This window comes from Nyctibius grandis, chromosome 26 (assembly GCF_013368605.1).
Source record: "Nyctibius grandis isolate bNycGra1 chromosome 26, bNycGra1.pri, whole genome shotgun sequence".
Taxonomy (NCBI): domain Eukaryota; kingdom Metazoa; phylum Chordata; class Aves; order Nyctibiiformes; family Nyctibiidae; genus Nyctibius; species Nyctibius grandis.
In genome coordinates this window covers 4,361,340-4,378,364 of record NC_090683.1, presented here as the reverse complement: position 1 = coordinate 4,378,364, position 17,025 = coordinate 4,361,340, and the positions used below count along the sequence as shown (strand labels likewise).

The 17,025-nt window shown below is 66.3% G+C and overlaps 1 protein-coding gene across 6 annotated transcripts; it reads right to left on the bottom strand.

Moving 5' to 3' along the window:
- Positions 1-569: 569 nt before the first annotated feature.
- SLC4A1 (solute carrier family 4 member 1 (Diego blood group)) lies at positions 570-16,131 on the bottom strand. Of its 6 annotated transcripts, none has more exons than XM_068418967.1 (22): positions 16,042-16,131; positions 12,964-13,055; positions 12,746-12,842; positions 11,774-11,843; positions 11,544-11,644; positions 10,162-10,235; positions 9,792-9,969; positions 9,580-9,715; positions 9,213-9,354; positions 8,647-8,722; positions 7,781-7,965; positions 6,853-7,057; positions 6,542-6,745; positions 6,198-6,346; positions 5,467-5,661; positions 4,462-4,629; positions 4,131-4,220; positions 3,836-4,002; positions 3,483-3,736; positions 3,226-3,395; positions 2,816-2,989; positions 570-2,147 (listed from the first exon to the last, which is right to left on the bottom strand). In XM_068418967.1, the coding sequence occupies exons 2-22, from the start codon at positions 12,979-12,981 to the stop codon at positions 2,067-2,069; spliced, it is 2,934 nt and encodes a 977-aa protein (XP_068275068.1). In that variant the 5' UTR covers positions 12,982-13,055; positions 16,042-16,131; the 3' UTR covers positions 570-2,066. The 6 variants fall into 6 exon arrangements, with proteins under 6 accessions (XP_068275068.1, XP_068275069.1, XP_068275072.1 ...); XM_068418968.1 differs by lacking the exon at positions 16,042-16,131 and adding an exon at positions 14,464-14,602; XM_068418971.1 differs by lacking the exon at positions 11,774-11,843 and having other exon boundaries at positions 16,042-16,127.
- Between the last annotated feature and the right edge of the window lie 894 nt (positions 16,132-17,025).

Sequence of the window (17,025 nt, the reverse complement as noted above, 5' to 3'; positions counted from 1 at the left end):
CTGCCCTATGGAAGGGCTCGGGGCAAACAGGCACGTCCCTCCCCACGGCCCTATTTACAGAGCTGAGCCCCCGGCAGGTGTGTGCCATGGGGGCTGCAGCCCCGCTGATTGCTCTCGTTAATGAGATTATGGGTAATCAGGGTCAATTTGGTGCCAGGCTGGGCTGGAGGGGGGTGGATGGGGTCTGCTCTGCGCCACGTTACAACAACGTCCCTGGGTGGGTGGCTCAGTGTGTCCCCCCCCAGAGCAGGGACAGTGGTGGCCATGAGCCCGGCAGCGATAGGGCAGCACCCTGGGGGTGCTGAGCATCCCGGGAACAGGGGAACAGCCAAAATCCAGGGGATTTTCACCCAGGATGGCTGCAGGGATGCAGGGATGCACCAAGCATCCCAGGACACCACGACAAGCATCTTGGTACAGCTGCACTGAGCATCCCAGGGCGGTGCGGGGACACCCCCAAAGGATGGTGCCGCTCTTTTGGGGGGCAAATAATTAAATAAGGTGACCCCCCCCTCCAGCAAACGCCCAACTGGAAAGAAAACCCTCATTTCCTTTCTGATTTTATTAATTTCTTTATTAAAGCCTGATACAGAGGTGGATAGGGAAGGAAAAAAAACAACCCCAAAGCTTGCAACATTATTTATTTCAGACACGTAATTAATAAAACTAAACCAACTCAAACACGAGGCAGGGGTTGCCCTGTCCCCCCTCCCAGCCGGGCATGGCTGCCCCCCCTCCGCTGTCCCCCACGCTGATTTTGGGGTCCCCCAGCCCTGATTTATGCGAAAAGGAGCAAATTCGCAGCGTGATGAAGTGCGCTGTGCTCCGGGCTGGGTCCGGCCCGTGGGTCTGAGCAGGGCAGGATCAGTCCCAGGGGATGCTCGGCCAGTTTGGGAGCAATTCCGGCAGAAACGGGGCGAGACGCGGGCAGCAAGGAAAAAAATCAAGGGAAAACTACACGGATTTAACTGAAACGCTAAAAAAATTAAAGAGGGATGATACTAACACTAACTCACGAGCGAAACGACGCTGCCAGACTGGTCCGTAGAGTTTAGGCCCTGACCAGGATCCTTAAAAATAAACTTTTCTAGAAAAATTGTAAAATTTTATATATTTTTTTCTCTAGTATATACACACACACGCACGCACACGGCCCCCGCCGCGGGCGGGAGCACAATCAGCCTTTAGAAATAAATTACAACCTCCCCCCATCAAATATACAGATCACTCCTTGCGGCGGCTTTTTTTTTTCTTTTTTCCTATTTTTTTTTAATTTTTAAGGTGCTTTTTGGGGATTTTTGGTTTGGTGCTGAGTGAATCCTACCTACGGAAGCGTCGGCATGATTTTTTGGGGGGTTTTTTTGGTGTTTTTTAGCGTGATTGTCTTCGTTGTGAATATATAACCCCCCCCTCGCTGTGCTATTTACACCCCGACCCCGCGGAGATGCTGTGAGCGCTCGTTAGCACTGGAAGTTCATTAGCGCTGGAAGTTCGTTAGGGGAAGAGGGGCTGGGTAGGGAGGCTCAGTGCCCAGGGGAGGCAGTGGGGCTGGGGGGGAATGGGGGGGACCCCGTCCCGCTGTGTCCCCATCCCCGCTGTGTCACCCCGTCCCTGCCTTCCTCCCCACTCCGGGCTCCGGCGTCTTCGTCCGGCTCCTTCCCAGTGCCTGGTGGTGGCCCCGGGGTGGCCTTGGGGACGGGATGGTGACATGGGACATGGGCTATCCCGCCCTGCCATGGGGTGGGGGACAGCCCGTGGGCCCCCCCCCAGCCCGGGCAGCCTCTTCCCCAGCGGGTAGCAAAGTGCGGGTGAGATCACGTCATCCAAAATGTTAAAAAAAAAAGGAAAAAAAGGGGAAAAAAAAGAAAAAAAGGGAAAGAAATGGGAAAACAAATAAAAAGGCTCCATTCACAGGCTGCACAGGTGGGGACCGGGGCTCTGGGGCCGTGTCCCCAAGTCCTCTCCATTGCCCAGCGCCCTGGGGTGGCATCAGTGGAGCTCCAAGCAGGTGGGTGTGGGGGCCGGGGGGACATGGGGCCGTCCGGGGGGCGGGTGGCAGCGAGCCCTTAGCTGGGCATCTGCACCTCATCGTACACGTCCATGCCCTCGGTCTCTTCAAAGGTCACCACCGCATCTTCCGCGTCCAGCTGGAGGGACGGGAGGGGGCGTTGGGTGGGGACGGGGACGGGGATGGAGATGGGGACAAGAATGGGGATGGGGAGAGGGATGGAGATGAGGATGGGGATGGGGACAGGGTGGGGATGGGAAGGGGTTGAGGATGGGGACAGGACTGAGGACAGGGACAGGGACTGGGATGGGGACAGGGATGGAGATGAGGATGGGAATGGGGATGGGGATGGGGACAGGGATAGGGATGGGGACGGGGACAGGGATGGAGATGACGATGGGGATGGGGACAGGGTGGAGATGGGAAGGGGACAGGACTGGGGACAGGGATAGGGACTGGGATGGGGACAGGGATGGGGGCTGGGATGGGAATGGGGGCAGGGATGAGGCTGGGGACAGGGACAGCAATGGGGATGGGGACAGGGATGAGGATGAAGATGGGGACAGGGACAGGGCTGGGGCTGGGGACAGGGCTGGGGACAGGGACAGGAATGGGTCTGGTGACAGGGATGGGGATGAGGATGGGGACAGGGATGAGGCTGGGGACAGGGCTGGGGCTGGTGACAGGGCTGGGGATGAGGATGGGGACAGGGAGAGAGATGGGGTTGGGAACAAGGATGCAGGCAGGGATGGGGATGGACGCAGGGACGGGGACAGGGACGGGGACAGCACCGCGGTGGCTACGTACGCATTTGAGCTCGATGTCCCGGAAGATCCTGGGCAGCAGGAAGCGCCGCAGGGGCACGGTGAGGATGAGGACGAAGGGCAGCGCCAGCGAGGCCGGGCTGGACTTCACCACCCACAGCAGCACGAGGAAGATGATCTGGGTGAAGGTGAAGAGGTGCATCCGCCAAGTCTTCACCTGCGGGACGAGGAGCCCAGTGGGGTCAGCGTGGTGAGTCCAGCACCCTGCACCCTTCCCGGGGTGCTGTGGGGGGGCAGGACCAGTGGCCCAAAGAGCCCAGCGAAGGTCAGCACTGGAGGAGGAGGCTCTTTGGGGAGCCCCAAGCGATTGCAGGTAGCACCCCATGGTGCCACAGCCCAGGACACCCCCCCAAGCCCACAGCCACCCGGCCGGGTGACACAGGGCTCACGCACCCGGGTGACGTAGGGCTCGCTGGGGTGGTACTTGGGTGGCATCAGCAAGAACAGGATGCGGTCGAAGAGCTGGATGCCGAAGAGGGAGGTGACGCCCATGTAGAGGAAGATGCCGAAGAGCACGGCCAGCGGGATGTACTTCAGGATAGGCTCCATGAGGATGGAGACGCCTGCGGTGGGGAAGGAGAGGTCAGGGAGAGCTGTCGGGGGCACCCAGCCCTCGCCACCCAGGTTGAGGGGGCACGTCCCCAGCTCACCGATGAGCACGGCCACCAACAAGCCGCTGATGCGCTGCTCCTTCACCTCCAAGATCTGGGATTTCTCGCTGGGAAAGGAGCTCTTGCTCATGACGGTGAGCGCGTTGGCGTGGGTGATGGTGCGGACGGTGGTGGCACTGAGCCAGGGCATGCCAAAGAGGGCGGCCAGCCCCCCCATGGCCACAATCAGCAGCAGGTCCAGGTGGAAGCCGCTGCCCTTCACCAGCTTCCTCTCGGGCTTGCTGACGATGAGGCTGCAGGGACAGAGGGCGAAGAGTCAGTGGTGGGAGGTCCCCTTCCATCCCTGTCCTGCCAGGCACCCCCCAGCCCTCCCTTCCCTCCCCGGTCCTCACGTGGTGATCTGCGTCTCGAGGAAGATGAGGATGAAGACGAGGAGGGCAGGTGCCACAGAGGCAAACATCATCCAGATGGGGAAGCTGTTGTCCTTGCCCATGGGATTGATGAACCAGCCCCGGGCAGACGCGTTGGTGACCTCCAGCCCTCTGGGGACACTCAGTTTCTGGATGGGAGCAGAGATTGGGGAGTGAGGGGACAGGGATGGGGCACAGCGACGAGCACCCAGCTCCACGTCCCCTTGCTGGGGACACCCGTCCCCCCCTCAGCCCTGCCCTCCCGCTGCTCCCGGACCTGCGTGTACGTGTCCTTGATGAAGAAGTCGACCAGCGTCATGATGAAGATGGAAATGGGCACCCCAAAGTCCCCGATCAAGCGCCGGACCTGTGGGGACACCGTGACCACGTTAAACCCACCCGTGTCCCCACCCAGCCGAGGGGGTGTCCCCCCCGCCGTGTCCCCACCGGCAGCGAGCTCTAGCAAACCCCTCTGGAGGAGCACGTCATGAGTTTGCACGGTCTCAGCCAACCCCTCTGGGGAAACCTCACACGCTGAGCCCCCGTTTTACCCCACCGAGGGTCCAGTGGGGTGGGGGGGGACATCACCATGCCCTCCCCGTCCTCACCTTGCCAGGCAGGAACGCGCTGTTCTTGAACTTGCGGAGGAAGAAGGCCAGGGAGAAGGTACCGGCCATGAGGATGAAGGACAGCAGCGCCGTGTTGGGCTCGGGCACCCCGGCCTGCACCGCAGACGTCACGTTGTAATGCCGCTGCAGCGGGTGTTGCTTGAAAATCTGGAGAGGGAAAGGGGAGAGAGTGGGGGAGGATGTGAGACATGGGGATGGGGGATCCTCCTGCGTCCCTCCTGCCACCCTGGGAGCCCCACGGCACCGTCCCCGGTGACCATCGAGGCTGGGAGCTGGGCACAGGGTGACCGGCGAGGCTGGGAGCTGGGCACAGGGTGACCGGTGAGACTGGGAGCTGGGCACAGGGTGACCATCAAGGCTGGGAGCTGGGCACACGCTGAGCAGGGGGTTATTTCTAGGCTCGGTTTTCTCCACGATCCTTCACAATCGGGGCTGGAGCAGGGGCTGGGTGGCACAGCGGGGACGGAGGAGCGTGGCCCTGCCGCGGACTGTGCGTCACCCGGGGTGCTTGGGGCTGTGCTGAGCTCCTAGAGGGGTGCATGGGGGCACCTCGGTGGGATGGGGGTCCAGGATGTGATGGGGCACGTGTCCTGCCTGTCACCCCTCCAGCACCAGAGACGTCCCTGTGGGCACCCAGTGCACGGGGTGACACCGTCCCATCGCTACCGGCCACCCGGGAAGGGTCTGAGCCAGGGGATGGGGGGAAGAAATCGGGGCTCTCCGGGCTGTTCCTGGGCAAGGACCATGTGTGCTGCAGCCCAGGTGGGATGTCTGCCTGGGCTCCCCCTCCCTGCCCCCAAATCCCCTTGTGGAGGGAAGCACGAGCTGGGAAACACCTGGGAGAGGGGAGAAACCGCTGGGAGATGGGCTCCATCCCTCACCCCATCCCTCACCCAGCTCCCATCACCTCTGTGGAGACCCGGGGGATGACCACGCTCTGCAGCCCTCTCCCCTTCCCCGCCGCGGGACCCCCGCGCCCCTCACCGTGACGAGCTTGGAGAAGGTCTCGTAGATGAAGATGAGGGAGATGAGGAAGGAGAAGATCTCCTGGGTGTAGCGGGAGAGGAAGCGCACCAGGAAGCTGCCCTCGCAGGCCACCACCACCAGCACCAGCAGGATCAGCCAGAAGCCGATCCAGACCCGTCCCACGATGTACTCCATGCCATGGTCACTGCAGAACTGGGGAGCCAGAGGACACAGCCCCGTCAGCCCCCCGGAGCCACCGGCATGGGCACCCAGGTGGGCTGGACCCCGGGGTCCCACGGTGGCCCTGCGCCTCCTGCCCAGGGGCTGGGGGGTGCTGGGATGAGGATAGTGGTACCCCGGTGTGGCAGGACCGCTGTGGGCTCACCCGCCTGGTAGCACCTGCCTGGTGTCAGCCCTTTGGTGTCATGCACCTCACCATCACCCCTGTGCCATCACCCAGATGGCTCTGCCTGTAGGGTATCGCCCATGTGCCATCACCCACATGGCATCACCCATGCGGCATCACCCGTGTGACATCCCACAAGTGCCATCCCTCATGTGGCGTCACCCCTGTGCCATCACCCAGATGGCTCTGCCTGCGTGGTATCACCCTGCAGTGTTACCCCTGTGTCATCACCCACGTGGCAGCACATTGTGCCTCTGCCAAGGCTGGTGGGGATACTGCAAGACCCCTGTGGGGACCGCCAGCGGTGGGTGGGGGGCACCCAGGGCTGTGAGGTGGCACCCACCGTGTAGAAGGCTTCCTCGAAGACGAGGAGGGGCCCCGAGAAGCCGACAACGAGCAGGGGCTGGGCGCTGAAGATGCTGAAGAGGACGCACTGCACGCAGGTGGAGATGAGCAGCTCCGACACCCCCATCATGCCCTTGGTCTTCTCACCTGGCGGGGAGCAGAGCTGGTGGGTGCCCGGGGAGGGTACAGCGCCGTGTCCCCCCATCCCAACCTCCTCAGCACCAGGATTAGGGGGTGCAATGACCCCCCCAGGCGCATCCTCAAGGGATGGTGCCGCAGGCGGTGGCACCCCGCTCCCCCAGCCCCGTGCCCACCGTGTCCCCAGCCTGTCCCCCCCATTACTCAGCAAGCCTCCAAAGGTGACAGCAGGTGACAGCGCTGCGAAGTAGATGAAGATGACGGCGGCCAGGCACTGGGGGCTGAGGGCATCCTTGATGTCGCTGAGGTATTTGGGGTACCGGCGGCGGATGTCCCGCACCAGCCCCCCAAAGGGTCGCCCCGTCCTGCGCAGGGGGTCGTCAGCCTCCAGCGCCAGCTCCTCCAGCTCTGGGGACACAAGCAAGTGGCCATGGGGGGACTTTGTGTGCAAGGGAGGGGTCCCGCCAGCCACAGGGATGAGGGATTCCGGGGGGCCAGGGTGGTCCCCACCGTACCCAGGTCTTTTGGGAAGCCCTTGGCCTTCTCGGGGGGCTGGTAGCGGCAGCGGAGCAGCTCGTGCTGCAGCGGCACCAGGTTGTGGAGGAGCCGCTCGTTGGGGGTCTCGGTGGGCGGCAGGACGATGCTGGCCTCCAGAAAGTCCTCCACCCCCCGCAGCAGGTCCTGGCGGCCCTCGGCCAGGTAGGCGTCGCGGCGAAAGACCTGCGGGGTGGCCCGGGGACAGGCGCTGAGCCATCCCCGGCACCCTTGGGTGCTGCTGGGCACCCGCCTGGCCCCTGAGCATCCCCGTGGGCGTGGGGCGTCGTGGGGACATGGGGACGGGGCAGGGCGTGGGGATGGGGGGACATGGGGACAGGGAGGGCATGGGGACACAGGGGTTTGGGGACAGGGAGCGTGAGACCATGGGGGCATGTGGATAAGGGGGAACAGGGGAACATGGGGGACATAGGGCCACAGGAGTGAGGGGACATGGGGACATGGTGGCTTGGGCACATGGGAACAAGGGGACATTTGCCTCAGGGGTATGGGCACGTGGGGACACAGGCGCATGGGGACATGGGAGAACGAGGCCACAGGGACACAGAAGTGTGGGGACAGGGATGCATATGGACGTGGGGACGGGGGTGCATATGGAGATGCGGACACGGGGACAGGGATGCGTGGGGACATGGAAACCCAGAGGGATGAGGACACAGGTGCGTGGGGACAAGGGGACACACTGGCCTGGGGACAAGGGGACACAGAGGCCTGTGGACACGGGGACGCGAGCACAGAGAGGGATGTGGCACAGGTGGACGAGCCCTATTAGAGGGTGCAGCCCCAGGGCTGGGGACTTCGGGGTGCTCAGAGGGGCCGTCACCCTGGATGGCAGTGCCAGTGGTGGTGGTGGTGGCGGTGGCAGTGCCGGTGGCGGGCGAGCCTTACCCTCTCGGACATCATGGTGGCGACGGCGCGGCCAATCTCATGGTAGCTGACGTGGGGGGAGTCAGGGCCCAGGATCACGAAGAGGAAGCGGATGGGCAGGGGCACGTCGAGGACGGCGTCCAGCGTCACCGCGGCCTTGAGGCGCATGAAGGCCAGCGTGGGCTGCTCCAGGAAGGCTGCGCAGCCTGGGGGGAGGACGGGACGGGACCGGGGTTACAGGGACATGGGGACACAAGAGCACGGGGACGTGGGGATATGGAGATGTGGAGACAGGAGTGTGGGGACATGGAAACATGGGGACATTGGGATATGGAGACGTGGGGACACAGGAGCATGGGGACATGGGGACACAGTGACATGGGGACACAAGAGCATGGGGACTTGGGGATATGGAGACACAGGAGCATGGGGACATCGAAACATGGGGACATGGGGACATTGGGATACAGAGACAAGGGGACACAGGGGTACAGGGACAGAGTTATTTGGAGACAAGGTGACACGGAGGCATGGGGATGTGGGGGGACAAAGGGAAGGGGACAGGGGCACACAAAGACGTGAGGACACGGAGGCACAGGGACACACGGATGTGGAGGCACAGGGACATTGGGACATGGGGACAGGGGCACAGGGGACACAGAGACATGAGGACGTGGGGGCAGAGGGGAGTGGAGAGATGGGGCGTGGGGACAAGGGCTGTGGGGACACGGGGTGCAGAGAGCGACAGCGAGGGCTGAGGACGGGAGAGTCCAGAAAGGTGCAAGAGAAGCAGCGAGTGAGCGAGCAGGCGGCACCGGAGCTGCCCCCGCACCCCGGCCCCCACCCACCACCCCCAACCCGCACCCACCACCCCGCTGGCCACTCACCCACGAGGACCAGCGTGGCCTCGGCATCCTCGGGGACCTTCTCGGGGAGCTGGGGGCTAGTGTCCCCACTCGGGCTCTGTGGTGGGCAGAGGGATGGCAGGAGTCAGCTGGCTGTCCTTGGTGGCCGTCCCCTGCATGGCCCCCCCATCCCCTACATGTTCCCCTCCATCCCTGACGTGTCCCCCTCTGTCCCCTGCAAGCCCAGCTCCCTCCCTGCCACCTCTGCACTGTCCCATGGCAATGCCTCCCCTGCTTGCGTGTGTGCACATGTATGTGCACGCGTGTGCAGGTACATGCGTGCATGTGCCTACACAAGCGTGCACGTGTGTGTGAATGATCATGGTGTGGGGGGAGTTCAGGGGGTGTTTGTGCCCGTGCACTTGTGCTGGTGCGAGCACGTGTGGATGGGTGTGCAAGCGTGCACGAGTGTGTGTGTGCACGTACCTGTGTGTGCCAACTCATGTGTGCACACCTCCGTGTGCGTGTCCCAGCCGCCCTCCCCACACCCTGGCTGGTCCCACCGCCCCCACCCCACCGCCCCCCGCGCCCCCCCCGGCCCCACTTGCCGGCTCGACCCCCTCCAGCCTCCGCATCTCCAGGGGCTCCTGCTCCCGCAGCAGCGGCTGCTCCGTCTCTGCCCGGCCCGAGCCCGAGCGCTGCAGCTGCGCCGGCCGCAGCGTCCCCACCGACTCGGCCTCGCTGGGGTGCCTGGAGCAGCGAGGGGGCTGCGTCAGACGGGCCAGCACCACAGACCCCCCCAAAAACCCCATAAACCAGCCCCAGCCCTGGGGGGTGCGTGGGGACCCCCAAACTGGGCTGGGAGGCAACGCCAAACCACGGAGGGGCTTTGCCACCCCGTGCCAGGCTCCAGCGGGACCCGTGGGGCCAGACCCGGGGTGTCCCCCGCCACGGGGCCATCAGCCCCAGCCGTACTTGTGCTGCAGCAGCAGTGTCCTCAGGACGTCCTCCCGGTCCTGCAGCTTGATCTGCCCCTTGTAGATCATCTGGTCGATGAGGATGTGGGCGATGGCCGCCAGCGAGGTGGCCGCCACGTCGAGGAGTATGGCACCTGTAGGGATGGCACCGTCACCGGCCGGCCGGCGTGGGGTCCCCACGGCCATCGTGGCCCCAGCCAGTGTCCCCACCTTTGGCCAGAGCCCGGCGGATCTCCAGGAGGCTGCGGTAGGTCAGGAAGGAGAGATGGGGCTCGCCCCAGTACCCCGCTGCCCTGAAGTCCTCCTCCAGCTGGAGCCAGTGGCCAGCCTCCATCCAGCACAGCTCCTTCTTGCTGTCCATGACCAGCTCATGCAGCTCCACGTAGCCCTGCAGCCAGAGCCGGGGAGGGTCAAGGTCCCCCCAGCCACACCAGGGACCCCCCAGGAACCCCAGAGCTGCGGCTGCCTGTGCCAGCACCCCTCCGTGCCCCGGTGTCCCCAGGGGTTGGCCCCTGGGTGGCCACAGCCTGCCCACCCCTGGGAATGGGGAGGGAATGAGGGTCCCCAGGGCAGCACTCACCTCATGGGTGTCCCGCTGGGACACAGGTCTCCTGCTCCCTCCCGCCTCCAGGTCCACATCAGTCACTGACGGAGCTGCAAGTAGAGCCACACCACCACGTTAGCTGGTCCCTGCCCCAGCCCCAACCCCCCTGGGGTCTGTTGGAGGCGTCTTCCCCCATCCCAGACCCGGTTGGGGTTGCCTGGACGTGTCCCCTGCTCCATCACCCCCATCCCAGACCCCACTGGGGTTGCCTGGACGTGTCCCCTGCCCCATCATCCCCACCCCAGACCTAGTGGGGACTCGCTGGACGTGTCTCCCACCCATTGCCCCATCCCAGACCCAGCTGGAGTTTGCTGGATGTGTCCCTCCATCACCCCCTGCCCTGCCAGTGCCCAGCTCCGGCCCCTCGCATCCCCGCAGCACAGCTCCTGGAGCAAGGTGACAGTCTGGGGACATCACCGGGGCCGGGGTGAGGGCAGGGCTCGTGGCCACACGCTGCCCCACCACCCTGCCACCGGCACAGCCCTGACCCCAGCACCGAGCACTGCCCCTCGGACTGCGACAGGGACGGGGACAGCACATCCCGGGCCAGCCAGACCCCAGGAGCTCGAGGTGTCCCTGTCCCTGTCCCCTGCCTACCTGTGGCCCCCCCTGCGCTCCCCACAGCCCCACAGGCTGCGGCCCTATAAAGCGGGGGCCGAGCCCCACGCCCCGCGGCCGCCCTGTGTGCACCGTAAATCCCGCAGCGCTTTGCCTTTGCTGACAGTAAACACCAGCGCGGCTCCCGCCCAGCCACGGCCACCCCGGGGACAGGGACAGGCTCACCCTGTCCCCCTCCGCCACCGCTGGGGACCACCATGGTCCCCCTGCTGCCCCTGGTCGGGTCACCCGGTGGGGTGATGCCATGGGACCTGCTCTGCCAGCTGAAGGACGCTGTGCCCATGGGAGTGGGGACGGGGCGCGTCCCCCCCCTCGATGTCCCCAACAGCGTTGGCCGTGGCACGTGGGCACGAGCCTGTCCTCGTCCCGCCGCCGCCGAGCCGCCCGGCACCAGCCGGCGTTCAGCCCCAAGTGGTTCTTGTCCTCACCCCAAACAAAGACTTTATTTATCCTCAATCAGTGGGCAATCACGGGCAAGCAGCAGCGGTCACCCCGCGGCGTGCCCTGACGCCAGGGTGATGGTTACCCTGCGGCGTGCCCTGTCGCCAGGGTGATGGTCACCGTGCAGCGTGCCCTGTCGCCAGGGTGATGGTCACCCCGCGGCGTGCCCTGACACCAGGGTGATGGTCACCCCGCAGAGCGCAGGGCAGGGGGGTGGCAAAGCCGAGGCGGGGGCAGCAGGGATGGGGACACGCCAGGGCTGGGCTTTGTCCCCCCCCGGTGTCCCCACGGTCACTCACGCTGCCCTCCACCACGACGGCTCGCCCGTCCCGGGGGGGCCCCGGCCTCGCACCTCCTCCCGTCCAGATCATAACGTCCCCGGCGGCTGGGCAGATACTGGCTGCAAAACACACACCGCCGGGACGGGCGGGTCAGCGCCGGGCACCCATGGGTGCCACCAGCCTCCCTTGCCGCTGCCGGCCGAGCAGGCGGGGCGGCGTGCGGCCCCCTCCCCTATCTGGGGACTCACCGCAGGGGCGTCAGCGCCTCGGCTCTGGCCCTCCACGTGCGCGAGGGGGACGCGGTGCCGGCGCCGGCCCCTGCGCAGAACAGGCGGCAGCATCACCCCCTGACCCGCGTCACCCCCAACGGGGACCCCAGGGGCTGGGTGCCCGCAGCCGGCGCAGCCCCAGCCCCCCCCAGGGCAGCAGCTCCAAATCAGCCAAGCTTTGGGCAAGGGGGTGCTCCGGGGCGCACAGACCCCCCAAACTCCCCTCGTCTCCCTCCCCGGGGGCTCTCGGTCGTGGCCTCAGGGACCCCGGGTGTCCCTGAGCTCGGCCCCGTGTCGGGCACCCACAGCCCTCGCGCTGGAGGTGGCACCTCGCTGGCACCGGGGCTTGGGCAAAGGGTGTTGCTGCCTTTGGGTGACGTGATCCCAGGGGCTGCGTGTCCCTGTGTGACCGCCCCGGGCTCCGAGCGATGCCAACACCCATGCAACGCCAGCACCCATGCAGCGCTGGCACCCGTGCAACATGTCCGTGCAACGCTGGCACCCATGCAATGCCAGCACCCATGCAGCGCTGGCACCCGTGCAATGCTGGCGCCCGTGCAACATGCCTGTGCAACGCTAGTGCCCACGCAACACGTCTGTGCAATGCTGGCACCCATGCAGCACCGGTGCCCATGCAATGCCAGCACCCATGCAATGCCCGTGCAACACGTCTGTGCCACACTGCTACCCACACATAGCTGGCACCCATGAAACTCTGGTGCCTGTGCAACATGTGACATTGAACCACTGGTGCCCCTGCAATGCTGGCACCCACACGGTGCCAGTCCCCGTGCAACACTGGTACCGATGCAGTGCCATCGCCCATGCAACACTGTCACCTCTGTGACACTGGTGCCCATGCGACACCGGTGCCCGTGCAATGCCATCCCCCATGCCATGCTGGTGCCCACGCGTGCCCAGTGTCCCCTGGCACCCAAGGGAGCCACTCACTGCTCATGTCCCCCAGTGATAGCTGGGAGCCCTTTATGCCGGGGTCCTCGTAGCCTTCGGGGTCCAGGCTCCTCCTCATCCTCTCCTCGTAGGCCTCCTGCGGGACAGAGAGAAGGGGTTCAGTGGGGCACCCCCAGCGCCTCGCCGGGGCTGTGCCAGGGGCGGGAGCTGGTCGGGGCGCGGTGGCAGAGCCAGGGCTTGGGGCCGGGTCTCCCTACCTGGCCGGGCCCCTCCATGGCCCCGGGCTTGGCCCCCGCCGCCGCCTCGCTGCCTCCCGGCAATCAGCCCGGCGGCACCATAACCCGGTGCTCTGCGGCGTCCGGGCGGGCGCGGGGGCAAAGGGAGAGAAAACAGTTAGGAGAGGCCGGGGCAGCGCTCGGTGCCCCCCGGGACATGGGGTTTGTCCCCTGGGGTGGGGCTGGGGCTAGACACCGGAGCCGTTCCCGCAGCCCCCGCCTGCGTAACCCACTGCCCGTGGGCCCGGAGGTCCCAGGGCCGGGGGTCCCCGGGGAAGCGGTGCCCTGCCCTGCTGCCAGCCGGGTTGGGAACCGACGTCAGGCGATGGCAGAGCCCCAGCAGCTTCCCACCAGGGACGCGGCATCCTGCCCCGGCCCACCCGTGCCCACGCATGCCGCTGGTCCTGCTGCATCCTGCGCCTGGGGGGCAGCTCCCCTACGGACGACCCACGCACGGGCTGGGTCCCACACGACCCCTCGCGTGTAGGTGGGGTCCCATATAGACTCTCACACAGGGGTTGGGGTCCCATATAGACCCTTGCGCAGGAGCTGGGGTCCCATATAGACCCACACACAGGGGCTGGGGTCCCATATAGACTCTCACACAGGGGCTGGGGTCCCATATAGACCCTTGCACAGGAGCTGGGGTCCCATATAGACCCACAGGCAGGGGCTGGGGTCCCATATAGACCCACAGGCAGGGGCTGAGGTCCCATATAGACCCACAGGCAGGGGCTGGGGTCCCATACAGACCCTCACACAGGGGCTGGGGTCCCACACTGCAGCACCCAGGGTCCCCAGCATGCCCCCACAGCCCCCTGGCAGAGCTCTGGACTGAGAAAGGGGAAACTGAGGCACGGCTGGGCTCACGGGAACCTCTCGAAGCGGGACGGCACAAACACCCTGCAGCAACCCAGGGTGTGCAGCCGGAGGGGGACCCTGCTTGCCCCCCCCCACCCAGCACCCAAAGCCTCTGCAGCCCCCGGCGCCGTGGGTGGGTGCCTGGAGGGGGGAAGCTGCAGCCTGTGCCTGCAACCCGCCCCCCGCACCCCCGTGTGTCCCCCCTCCCCGCGGGCTGCCACCCCGCAGCTGCCCCGGGGCCGTGCCGGGGGACAACCGCCAGGGGGCGCCCTGCCCCCGCACTCCGGCCCCCCCCCCCGGGGGCAGCTCCGGAGGGGACCCCCCCACCCCCCCTCACCCCCTCACCCCCCCATAACCCCCCTCATCCCCCCATCACTCCCCACCCCCTCATGACCCCCCACCTGCCTCCCCAGCCCAGATCCTCTGAGGGGGGGGGGTCCTGCCCCGGGACCCCCCATCGCCCCCCACTCCTGCCCCAGCCCCCCGTGGGGACCCCCCAGGTTGGGGGGACGGGGCTCCCCGCTGCCCCCCACCCCCCCGACCCCACGCGGGGGGTGCAAGGTCAGGGCGTGGGGGGCTTTGGGGGGCACCAGCCCCCCCCACTCCCTGCCCAGATCTCACCAAGGTGATGCAGGAGCTCGCTCCGGGCCGGGGGCCGCGGGAGCCGGGGGGGGGGTCACGGAGACCCCGCAGGGGGCCACGGGATCCCCGCGGGGGCCACGGGAACCGCGGCGGGGCCACGGGATCCACGGCCGGCTCCGGACCCGGCCTCCTCCTTCCTGCCCCGCCTGGCCCCGCAGCGCCCGCCGCCCCCGGCCCACCAGGGCACCCCCCGGGCCCCCCCGGGCCCCCCCGGCCCCGCCGGAGGCTCTTGCATCAGCCCGGTGCTCCGGGCTGGGCCCCGCTGATAACGCCCGGCCGGTGTCGGCCCCCGCCCCGCTGCCCCCCGCACTGCCCCGAGGCCGGGGTGAGGGGCTGGGGGACCCGCGGGGCGCTGGGACACCTCGCAGCCAGGTCACCCGCACCTGCCGACTCCATCCCGGTGACACCTTGGACCATATAGAGCCCATACGTCCCACACCGTGGGTACGATACAGAGTGGCACCTCCAACCCCGGGCATCCCGTGTGTGCCATATAGAGCATCTGCTACAGGATCCACCCGCGTGCGCGGTGCAGAACCTGCGCCTCCCGCACCGTGTGCTCCGTATGGAGCCCACACCGCCCACACCACACACCCCTTGTGCGTAGTATAGAGCCCGTATCTCCTACGCCACACAGCCAACGTGCTCAGTATAGAGCCCATACCTCCCACAGCACATGACCAGCGTGACTCAGGGTGGGACTCATGCCTCCGACGCTGTATGTCCAGTATAGAACCCATACCTCCCAAAGCAGACATCGCACACGCTCAGCGTGGAGCCCATACATCCCACACCACCCACACAGCGTGGCTTGGTGCAGGACCCCCCTCCCGCAGCAGGTGCTCAGTATGGAGCCCATACATCCCACGGCACCCACGCAGCGTGCCTCAGCTCCCCTCGCAGCAGGTGCCACCATGGCTCAGTATGGAGCCCATACATCCCATGCCATGTGGCTCAGCTCCCCCCCGCAGCAGGTGCCACCATGGCTCGGTATGGAGCCCATACATCCCACACCATCCACACAGCGTGGCTCAGCTCCCCGCCGCAGCAGGTGCCACCATGGCTCCGTATGGAGCCCGTACATCCCATGCCATCCACACAGCGTGGCTCAGCTCCCCGCCACAGCAGGTGCCACCATGGCTCCGTATGGAGCCCATACATCCCACGCCATCCACGCAGCGTGGCTCAGCTCCCCGCCACAGCAGGTGCCACCATGGCTCCGTATGGAGCCCATACATCCCACACCATCCACGCAGCATGGCTCAGCTCCCCCCGCAGCAGGTACCCAGCGTGGCTCAGTATGGAGCCCATACATCCCACGGCACCCATGCAGCGTGGCTCAGCTTGCCCCCATAGCCGGTGCCACCATGGCTCAGCACGCAGCCCGTACCCGCCTGGCCCACAGCATCTCCCACCCCAGCTCACCCCACTGACAACCCTACAGACCCCACCCCATGCCGGGGGCACCCCCAGCCCCGCCTGACCCAGCCGTCCCCCCTGCTCCCAGCACCCAGTGACACCCCGAAGTGCCACCGCCACCCGTGACCCCACACCTACCCCTGGGGTGCTCCGTGCCCTCGTCGCCAGCCCCTGCCCGGGCTCTCCCTGCTGCTGCCCGCGGGGAAAGAGCCGTGCGGCTCGGGGGAGCGCGCCCAAATGCCCTGAGTCACGCTCACCTCCCTAATCTCCCCCTCCTCGGGCTCACCCGTCCCCCCCACCCCCCCGGGGCCCCCCGTAAACAAGGTTATCGGGGCGCAACATCTTGCGGCGTCGAGGCTGCGCCCTGCCCGCTGCCCGCCCGCGCCCCATGAGCCTCCCCAGCCGCTCGCCAGCCCCAGCCCGGCCGTGCCGCGCTCCCGGTGCCCCCCGCTATCTTGTTTACGAGGCTCCGGGTTTCCCTGCGGGGAAGCCCCGGGAACCCCCCGGCTGTCCCCCTCCTCGGCGCACGGTTGGGATTTTTCTAGTTTTTTTTAAAAAGAAAAAAAAAAAGGGGGTTCCTGGGGAGGTTCCCCCGGGGGAGGAGGAGAGAGGGGACGGCGGGGGACGGCGGGGACGGGGGGACGTGGCCGGGCTTCCGTCTGTCCCCTGGGATCGCTGTGCCTGGGGTGGTGGGATGGGAACGGCTGCTTGGGTGCAGGGCGAGGGGTGTGTGTGCATGTGTGTGCACATGTGTGTGTGCACATGTGAGTGGGCATCTGTGTGCACGTATGTGTGTGCACGCGTGGGTGTGTGTGTGCATCGTGCGTGTGTGTGTGCATGCTCAGGTCTGTACATATGTGCGTGCACGTGTACACGCGTGCAGATGTCTGCATACACGTATACGCACGTGTGTGCGTGCACATGCGTGTGTCTCGACATTTGCACCCTCCCTAAAGGGCTCCCGGCCCCAGCCCCAAATCCCGGGGTGCAGGGAAGGGTGAGCTGGGCAGTTTTGCACACACACGTGCACACGCACACGCACACCCCAGCGCTCGGGGACACCCGTGGGGACATCCCGGCTGCTGGGGGGACCCATGGGGTTGGGATGGTGCTGCCCCCAGC